The 8,842-nt window shown below is 65.7% G+C and overlaps 2 protein-coding genes across 9 annotated transcripts; both read right to left on the bottom strand.

Moving 5' to 3' along the window:
• Nucleotides 1-409: 409 nt before the first annotated feature.
• LOC103823960 (phosphomevalonate kinase) lies at nucleotides 410-7,106 on the bottom strand. Of its 7 annotated transcripts, none has more exons than XM_050984697.1 (14): nucleotides 6,510-7,106; nucleotides 5,919-5,997; nucleotides 5,607-5,712; nucleotides 5,448-5,515; nucleotides 5,212-5,356; nucleotides 4,907-5,140; nucleotides 4,802-4,825; nucleotides 4,646-4,719; nucleotides 4,436-4,561; nucleotides 3,368-4,347; nucleotides 3,232-3,281; nucleotides 1,999-2,062; nucleotides 1,227-1,379; nucleotides 533-667 (listed from the first exon to the last, which is right to left on the bottom strand). In XM_050984697.1, the coding sequence occupies exons 2-13, from the start codon at nucleotides 5,976-5,978 to the stop codon at nucleotides 1,349-1,351; spliced, it is 1,962 nt and encodes a 653-aa protein (XP_050840654.1). In that variant the 5' UTR covers nucleotides 5,979-5,997; nucleotides 6,510-7,106; the 3' UTR covers nucleotides 533-667; nucleotides 1,227-1,348. The 7 variants fall into 7 exon arrangements, with proteins under 7 accessions (XP_050840658.1, XP_050840659.1, XP_050840654.1 ...); XM_050984699.1 differs by lacking the exon at nucleotides 533-667 and adding an exon at nucleotides 866-995 and having other exon boundaries at nucleotides 6,435-7,106; XM_050984698.1 differs by lacking the exon at nucleotides 533-667 and adding an exon at nucleotides 866-995 and having other exon boundaries at nucleotides 5,919-6,242.
• PYGO2 (pygopus family PHD finger 2) lies at nucleotides 7,106-8,743 on the bottom strand. Of its 2 annotated transcripts, XM_050984737.1 has the most exons (3): nucleotides 8,478-8,743; nucleotides 8,351-8,400; nucleotides 7,106-8,275 (listed from the first exon to the last, which is right to left on the bottom strand). In XM_050984737.1, the coding sequence occupies exons 1-3, from the start codon at nucleotides 8,590-8,592 to the stop codon at nucleotides 7,202-7,204; spliced, it is 1,239 nt and encodes a 412-aa protein (XP_050840694.1). In that variant the 5' UTR covers nucleotides 8,593-8,743; the 3' UTR covers nucleotides 7,106-7,201. The 2 variants fall into 2 exon arrangements, with proteins under 2 accessions (XP_050840694.1, XP_030086883.2); XM_030231023.2 differs by having other exon boundaries at nucleotides 7,106-8,400.
• Between the last annotated feature and the right edge of the window lie 99 nt (nucleotides 8,744-8,842).

The raw sequence follows: 8,842 nt of genomic DNA, 5'->3' as shown, positions 1-8,842 counted from the left end.
TGGGGGGCACGGTGTGTGTGTCTCATGGTGTCCCCAAGGTCGGGGTCAGGGTAGGGGTAGAGCCAGAGTATGGGATATATACATACAGATGTATATAGGGCCCTAATCCCCCCTCAAAACCCCCAGCCCACCCTGGGCACCCCCACCCCCAGCCCCTGCCGTGCCCAGCTGTTGCAGGAGAGGAGCAGATGTGAGTGTACGAGTTTGGGAAGCAGATAATCTGTAGGGAATTGGCTGCTTGAAACCTTACTAAAAGACACAATGAAACATCCAGCTGGTGACCCCCTGCTTGGACAGAACTGCAGGACAGAAGTTCTGCCTCCTGAAAGCTGGGAAACCTGTGGTGGGGGTGGGGCAGGATCACCTGTGTATCCCTTCCCCAGAAATGAGACACAGGCCCAGCGTGGCAGTGGTTCTCAGTGTCAGAGCTTTATTCCAGAACAGGAAGCATCAGCAGGAGGTGGAGAGGGAGATGCTGAGGGGCTGGGGGGGATGATACAGTCCTCAAGCACCAGTGGAGATACATGGAGCTATAGGCTCCTGTGGAGAGACTGCACCAGCAACTCCAGTTGCTCACCCAGGGCCACCTCATCCCCTTCATTGGTGATCACCCAGTCAAAGGCCACTCCCTGGTCCAGGCCGCACTCAGATTCAGCGTCGTCCACCCCTGGTAGCACAGAGCCCACGGAGGCCCCAGAGATGGTCAGGATGTGTGTGTCTGCACCCCCACCATGGCCTCACCGCCAGAGGTGGGGGCCTCTCGCTCCCACTGCCAAGGAAGGGTAGTGGAGGCAGTAGACCTGTGCCCACTGGGCAGCCCCAGGTTTGGTGTCACACTCGGTGAAGCTGCCGCTCACTCGCTCACCAGTGACAAAGACCCAGTTCCTCCTCTTCCTTGTCTCCTCAGTAGCCACCACCCTCACGGTCTGCACCACATCCCCGTAGGTGGCCCGGAACCACTCCACATCTGAGAGGCGCCGAGTGTCACTCACCACCTGCACAGGGCTCCATCAGCACCTGGCCTGTGCCCCCAGGGCCCCTGGGTACTGCCCAGAGCTCGCCCACACCGGCTGCAGTGCCCTGTGCCCTTCCAGAGCTCACCCACACCGGCTGCGGTGCCCCTGTGCCCCCCCAGAGCACACCCACACCGGCTGCAGCGCCCCTGTGCCCCCCCCCAGAGCACACCCACACCGGCTGCAGTGCCCCTGTGCCCCCCCAGAGCTCACCCACACCGGCTGCAGCGCCCCCTTCACCGCGGCCCGACAGAAGAAGCCGGGGTCGGCACGGCGCTTCTCCTCGCCCCAGCGGATCATGTCCTGGCGGAACTTCTCCTTGTAGGCGCTGGCATCTAGGAGGCGCTCAAAGTCGAGCCCGTGCTCCTGTGGGGAAGGGGGATCGGTGGGCATGGCCTGGGCACACGAGCACGGCGTGGTACGGCCACGGCTGCCGTGACATGCCGCAGCACGGCGGGACGGGATGGCTCAGCACAGCACAGCACGCAACAGCTCGGCATGGTGTGGTACTGCACGACCGTGGGATGATACAACTTGGCACAGCATGTCCTGACATGGCTTGGTTGGGTGCAGCATGGCACAGCATGGCAAAGCATCAGATGGCACAGCACGGTGCAGCAGGGCAGGCACAGCTCAGCACTGTGCATGGCAAGGCAGAGAACAGCAAAGCACATGCCCTGGCACAACTCAGTGTGGCACGGCACAGCTCGGTGTGGTACCGTGTGAGCGTGGGACGGCACAGCACGTGGTAGAACGCGGCAGTGTCCTGGCACAGCTCGGGATGGTGTGGCACTCTGTGGCACGATATGAGCATGGGACAGAACAGCGCGGCAGTGTCCGGCACAGCACGGCACTGTCCGGTACAGCTCGGGATGGTGTGGCACGGGGTGGCACTGTGTGGCACGGTAGGAGCGTGGGATGGCACAGCACGGCACAGCAGAACAGTGTCCTGGCACAGCCCGGCGGGTGTGACACGGCTCGGTACCTTGGCGTACTGCTCCTTGAGGGGCCCGGAGAGGCGCAGAATGGTGCAGACATCAGGGCCCAACCTGCGGGAGAGGGGTGAGCGAGACGGGCACTGACACCGGCTCTACTCGGCCAAGTCCCCGCCTCCCTGTGCTCCGGTACCACCACCGCCCGCCGTGCCCTCCCCGCCCACACGCCCGGCCCCAGTCCCGCCCGGCCCGGTACCGGCTCCGCAGCTCCTCGGCCACGAAATCCTTCCCCGATTTCCTCTTCCCGCTCAGCAGCAGCACGGCGCGCGGGGCCGCCATCGGCGCCTCCATCGGCGCCTCCGCCCCGCCCCTGACCACGCCCCTGCTGGCCCCGCCCCCGACAGCCCGCCCGTCTCACGGCGCCCCCTGCCGGGCAGAGCCCGCCCCGCAGCGAGGCGGCCCCGGGGACACGGCGGTTCCGGCCCCCGGTATCTCGCACCCCGGCACCCCTCTGCTCCTCTGCCATCCCCTGCCCCCAGCGCCCCCACTTGCTCCTCACACCCTCCATTCTCCTCTGACGCTCCCTTTCCCCAGCACCCTGCTCCTCCCAGCATCTGCATTTCCCCAACACTCTTCCCCCCACAATCCTTATTCCTCTTCTGCACCCCGCTTTCTCCCAGCACCCATTTCCCCCAGTACCCTCTTTTCTCTCCAAGCACCCTTCCTCCTCAACATCCCTATGCCCCGTCTGTACGCCACCTTTTCAACTGCTCCTCACTTCCTTCAGCACTCCCCTTTCCTCTTCACTGTTCCTCCTCTAAATCCCCATTTTCCCCCAGCGCCCCCAATACACTTCTCCCCCAGCAACCCCCTTCCCCTCCAACACACCATATTTCTCTCTGCCCCGCCTTTTCATCGGCAGCCTCTCTCCCCCAGCAGCCCTTCCTCCTCCCAGCAGTCCTTCCTTCTGTCTCACAGTACCTTCTTTGCCCACAGCACTTTAGTCCCATCTGCTCTCCCCATACACGCCCTATTCCTCCTCTGAACCCCCATTTCTCCAGCCCTCTTCCTTCAGCACCTCCCCTTCCCCCACATCTACACAGCTCTGCCCAGCAGTGACTTTATTCATGGTGGCAGTGCAGCGTCACACAGTGCATTTGGTTGTGGATGTGGCCCTACTTGGCTCTACAGGGTGTGGGTCACCCCTAGCCCCCCATAAACAGCATGTGGGGAGCCCTTGCATGGGGGTGCAGGCACACTACCGCTCCCCTGGCTCTACGCACGCGTGCCATGCTGCCTTGGGGTTCTCTGGCTCCACACGTTCCCGGAGATGCTGCAAGAGAAGGGAAAATGTGATGGGCAGCAGATTCACTGGGGGGGAATCCCTGGGGACCCCTGGCATCGCCCACCCCAGCTCACCCGCTGTAGTGCCGCAGCATGTACTCCTCGAAGCCATCGGCCGCCTCCTTGTCGCCCTGCTCCTGCCATGCCACATCCTCAAGCATATCCTCCACATCATCCACAAAATCCACAAACCGCAGGCGGTCATGGGCAAAGACACCGTCAGCCCTGAAGGCCCCATCGAGCTGCAGTGCCAGCCTTCCAAATTGTCTCCCCAAGCCCAGCTGCCCCATGAAGCTCTCCAGCAGTTGCAGGAACTGCGCCTTCTGCACCGGTTCCAGGGCAACCCCAAGCACTTCCTGGCCCTCCTTGTGGGCACAGTCAGTCACCCCAGAACAGCCCTGTGGTGCCCGGTACCGCTTGAGCCAGGGCAGCTCATGGGAATCATGCCGGGGATGGCTGTGAGACGGCTTCCCCCAGGCTTTGCCTGGCTTGTGCTCATGGGGGGCTCGGGGCTCCTTCTTGTGGGGTTTGCCCTGCTCTCTCCTCTCCTGCTCACGGGGGGACCCCCTGGCGCCACGCTGTTTGTGCCACTTGCTCTCCTTCTCCACCTTGGATGGCTTCTTCCAGGGTGTGGAGAAGGACCCTGACATGTCTGCCTCCAGCACCTGGGCCAGGTGCTGCTCCAGGGCGCTCAGTTCCTCCATGAGCCCCTTGACATCCCCAGAGCCCCGCACACGGTCCAGGGTGTCTGCCAGTTCCTGCCACAGTGAATCCAGGCTGCCGTGCCGCCGTGCTGCAGCCTTGCCGTGCCCTGGCATGCCTGTGGCACATGGCTGCTCCGTGGCACGTGCCTGCTCTGCCCTTGGCTCCCTGGGGCTGCCAGGGTGGCGCAGGCGTCGCAGCTCAGCCTGGGCCTCCCGCAGCGTGGTCACCTCCCGCTCCAGCGCCGCACGCAGCCGTGCGTTCTCTGTGGCCAGGCTCTGCTGCTGCGCCCCGGCCGCCGCCACCTCGCCCTCGCTCTTGTGCAGCAGTGCCTGCAGATCTTCCTTGTGGGCCTGGGGCAGGGGTGGGAAGGTGTGAAAGAGGTGGCAGCAGGACAGCAGCACTGGGACACAGCACAGAGATGTGGTACTGGGCACCAACCTGTAGCTCTGCCTGCATGAGCCGGATCTCCTGGTTCTCTTTGGCCAGCTTGTCCAGGAGCTGGCTCATGGACTGCATGCTCTGCGGGCCCCCATCATCTGGCAGAGGAGGCTTCAGCTGTGAGTCCTGGAGGACAGGAAGGTTGGGAGCCCTGGGAGCGTTGAGGGCACCCTCTACCCTCACTCAGCCCTGCTTGAGACCCCTTCTTACATTGCTGTCTATGGACAGCAGTGACTCCTGCTCCCCAGCAGCCAAGTCCCAGCTCCCAACACTCTCCACAGGGCCTGCAGAGAAGGACATGGGTTTGAATGTTCAGGCTGCTGTGAGATGTCCCCCTGCCCAGATGGGCTAGTCGCTTCTACTCACCATCTGCCACATCGTAGATACCACCTGGGGAGAGGAGGGGACAATGAGGGGGATGTCTGGACCCCATGCTGTCCCTGGGGCCTTGGCCACTGGGACCCCACTTACCAGTGATGATCAGCAGCCCCAGAGCAACCAAGGCCAAGGCCCCCAGCAGGTACGTGCTCATACTGAGCCCATCATCACCAGCATCTGGTGACCCCCGCTGTGGGGCAGGTGTGACAGTGGGGGGCTCAGGACGGGGCTTGTGGCCTGGCCGCCACCGCAGCCCCTCCATGTTATCATCACTGCTGGTGCAGGACACGTCCTCCGTTGCTGGCCCTAGGGGGAGACGGGGGGGACCTCCAGGGAGGGTCTACACCTAAACACTGCCAGCACAGATTCCCCCAGGCCAGTCCCCTGTGAGGTCTGACCTTCTTGGGGGGTGTCAGGGCAGGGTTGTGGCTCAGCCTCAGCATTCAGCTCCTCCTGCTCATCGCCCTCCAACACACTGGGCTCTGCAGAGCCATCCAGGGCAGGCCCTGCCTGTGCCTTGGAGTCCTCACATTGCTCTGGGTCCTGCAGACACAAGTATTGGCACAAGGGGTATCCCTGTGTTGGGAGCAGCCCACCAGTTCCAGCTCACCCCCAGCCCCTTGGTCTGACTCACCCCCTGCCTGCTGCCCTCAGGGCACAAGGTCTGGCTGGGGAAGGTAGTGGCATCATTGGCGGTCACAGCTGGGGAGAGGCAGAGCATGGGGATGAGACAGTGGCACAGGAAGGTGACATCAGGCTTGCCCAATAGCCTTGACCCCTGGTGGTTGCCTGCCTGTGACTGTGTCCTGGGTGCCTTCATCCTCCTCCTCCGGTTCCTCATCGTCAGACCCGTGGGAGGCTGAATCCTGCTCTGGACCCACCGTGTCGATGGGCAGACCCTAGGGCAAGGGGGTACATAGGGAGACACTTTTAGCCCTGACCTCCATGTGCCTGCAGCCCCAAGTGGGCACTGTGGGGTGTGCCCGGGGGTCTCCAGCTCTGAGGGGCTGCCCTAAGGGCCCCAAGGCATGGGGTCCCAGTTCTGGGATGCTGCCCTGGAGGTCTCAAGGAGTGAGGGTCTGCTCTGGGGGTTGTGAGCCCTCACCTCACTGCCCGACAGCACCCAGCTGCTCTCTGAATCTCGGGGATCCAATTTCTCCGCCATAGGGACAGTCCAGCGCTACCTGCAAAGGGACAGATGGGCGGACACACGGACAGAGGGACACGACCCAACTCCCAGGACCGGCTGGATGTTACCGGGAGAGCCACGGTGCCGGTGCCAGCCCGTCCCTCCAGCCTGTAGCTGGGAGGCTTTCAGGGAGCCATCCCGGTGCACCGGCTCTGGGCAGCACCCCCCTGACACCAGCTGACGCCGCGGGGTATTTTTAGCCGGTGATGCGACCCAGCAGGTGGACGGGAGACGCAGGGCCTGGCGTGAGAGAACCAGGGGCCCGGTCGGGATCCCACCGCCCCACAGCAGAGCGGCAGCACCGGACGGGGGTCTCGAGCAGCCCCCGCCCCTCTTTTCCCCCCTTCCCCGTCCGGGACCCAGAACCGGCCGGGGGGAGACGGCCCCGCCGCTGACAACCCCCTCCTCTCCGCTTCTCACGGCCTCTCCGACCTGCGCCCGCGCCCTCAGCCCCGTCCCGGCGCTGGCTGGGCCCGGCAGGGGCAGCGCTCCCGCCGCTCCCGGTACCTGCGCCCGCCGTGTCCTGCCGGGAACTTTCCCCGGGGCCGCCGCCGCCCCCGAGCCGGGGCGCGCACGTGACGCGAGCAGCCAATCACAGCCCGCGGCGCAGCGTCACGAGAAGGGGGGTGGGGACAGCGGGCGAGGCCCTGACAGTAGCGAACACTGCCCCCCGCCCCAACCCTGTACCGGACAGACACCGAGACCCCCGGAGAGACACCGACACGCGCGTTTAAGAGTTTTATAACGACGGTACAAAAATTTCCATTAACGATTGGCTAAAACGGACGGACCTGGGGTGAGGAGCGGGTACCGGGACCATCCCGAGCACCGGAGCAGGGGGCACCGGGAGCGCTGCACAGGCCAGGAGGTGCCCTCCGCAAGGGTAATGACCTAACTGGAGGCAGTACTGTGGAGCATCAGGAAGCCCCAGCTCTCAACAAGCCGGTGCACCATGGCCAGAGCCTTGCCCACAGCAAAGAGCTGACAGTGGCACGGCCAGAACTGTCCCCGGTCCCCTGGAAGGTCCCGGTGCCAGGCAGTGTCCGGTGAGGAGCCACAGCCAGCGCATGGCAGCGCCTCTCTGGCTGGCTCGGGGCGGGGGGGGGGGGGGGGGGCGGGCCGGGGGGCGACAGCTACAAAAAAAGGGTGTTTGGTCCTAAATCAGTGGGGAAAGCTGTCCATGGCGGCTGAAGGGTGGCTCAGCCATCATTGGCGGTCACCAGCTGTCCCATGCCCTCCCGGATGTAGACCGACTGGATCTCCTTCGTCTTGAGGCAGAAGTCGCAGGCCCAGACGGCGGAGGCCTCAGTGGTGAGCAGCCCGTAGGCATTCTCGGTCATGCCCGTGCACTCCCGGTGGAACCACTTCTGGCAGGAGGCCTCGCACAGGATGGCGTCCTGGTCATCGTTCACCTCATTGCGACAGGCCCCGCAGGGGTAGACGAGCCCCGGGGGCGGCTGGTGGCCCGAGGCACTGCCGGCCTTGCCGGGGGGCGGCAGGGGGAGGCTGTTGCTCTCGGGGGTGCTGGCGCTGCGGCCGGCGCTGTTGGGGGCGAAGCCGGGCTGTGCCCCGTTGACGGTGGCGGGGGAGCCCGAGTGCTGCTCCTGGGCGAAGGTGCTGGGGGGAGGGTTCTTGCCCCCCTCCTCGCTGCTAGCGGGGAAGCCGGGATCCGCCCCAGGGAAGGGACTGGCCGTGGGGGGCAGCGGGGGCATGTTCTGCCCGGGGCGCTGCATGGGCGACTGTCCAAAGAGGTTGCTGGGCTGGCTGAAGCGCTGAGCCACTGCTGGGCCCCCGGGGGGGTTGAGGGCTGGCCCAGGTCCCATGTCCCCTCGCGGGGGCTGCCCCATAGTGGGGGACATCATGGGCCCGAAGCCCGCAACAGGCCCCTGCATGAGCTGCCCCATAGGGGGGCTGAAGTTCTGTCCGAGGGGCTGGCTGAAGGGCTGCCCGGCGAAGGTCAAGCCCCCCGGCTGCACGTAGTTTGGATTCTGGGGGGGCATGCTAAAAGCCGGGCCAATCTGCCCGGGGGCGAACGGGGGCGGCTGCCTCCGCAGGGGCTGGGGACCCCCGCCGTAACCAGGGGGCACCTGCGGCGACATCCCCCCCTGCATGCGGAAACCGCCGAAGGGGACGGGGCTGCCCAGGAAGGGGGCGGGCGCCGCGCCCACCTTGGGGGCCCCGAAATCATCCTCAAAGGGGTTGGAAGCCACCAGGTGGTCCACCATGGGAGTGGGCGGCGGGGCGAACTCCGAGAGGTGCGAGTAGGCAGGGCCCTGCGGGGAGAAGGTGGCGGTCAGGATTGCTGCGGCGCGTCCCCGGCCCCCGCGCCGCCCCGAGCCCGGCCCTACCTGCGTGTTGGACTTGCGCCGCTTTTTCTCGGGGCTCTTCATCTGCAGCCCTGCGGGGACAAGCGAGGCCGCGTCAGCGGAGCCGGGGCGACCCCCACCCACCCCGGTCCCGGCCCCCCGCGCTCACCTGCCTTGCCCTGCTTCCGGCCGGGCCCGCCGGCAGCAGCACTGCCCGCGGGGTGCGGGGGCCCCGGCGGGGCCGGGACCGCTCCCTCCAGCTTCTCTGCGTGCGGGGCCGCCATAGCCCTCACAGCGCGCGCGTCGCCGCCATGGCCCGACCGGAAACGGAACCCGCGCGGGGCCAATCACAGCGCGCGGAGGGGCGGGCCGAAGCGCGCGAGACGTGTCAATCACCGCCGGCTCCCGCCCCACCCGCCAGTCGGGCCAAACCAAATGCAGCGCGATTGGGAGGGGGGACCAGACGGGACAAACCACGTACGATGTCCAGGGGAGAAGAGAAGGGAGCACGGGGGGGAACCACCCGCCCACAGC

The sequence above is a fragment of the Serinus canaria genome, chromosome 25 (assembly GCF_022539315.1).
Source record: "Serinus canaria isolate serCan28SL12 chromosome 25, serCan2020, whole genome shotgun sequence".
Lineage (NCBI taxonomy): Eukaryota > Metazoa > Chordata > Aves > Passeriformes > Fringillidae > Serinus > Serinus canaria.
Note: the sequence above shows the minus strand (reverse complement) of the source record. Positions and strands in the feature narration are given on the sequence as shown.

Bases quoted from the DNA above. Each gene is read 5' to 3' on its own strand.
- LOC103823960 (XM_050984697.1), bottom strand. From the start codon at position 5,978: ATGGCGGAGAAATTGGATCCCCGAGATTCAGAGAGCAGCTGGGTGCTG. The intron at 5,713-5,918 runs GTGAGGGCTCAC...CCCTTGCCCTAG, and splicing joins GGGTGCTGTCGGGCAGTGAG to GGTCTGCCCATCGACACGGT. The intron at 5,516-5,606 runs GCAGGCAACCAC...GCCTCTCCCCAG, and splicing joins CACCCAGGACACAGTCACAG to CTGTGACCGCCAATGATGCC.
- PYGO2 (XM_030231023.2), bottom strand. From the start codon at position 8,592: ATGGCGGCCCCGCACGCAGAGAAGCTGGAGGGAGCGGTCCCGGCCCCG. The intron at 8,401-8,477 runs GTGAGCGCGGGG...TTGTCCCCGCAG, and splicing joins CCGGAAGCAGGGCAAGGCAG to GGCTGCAGATGAAGAGCCCC.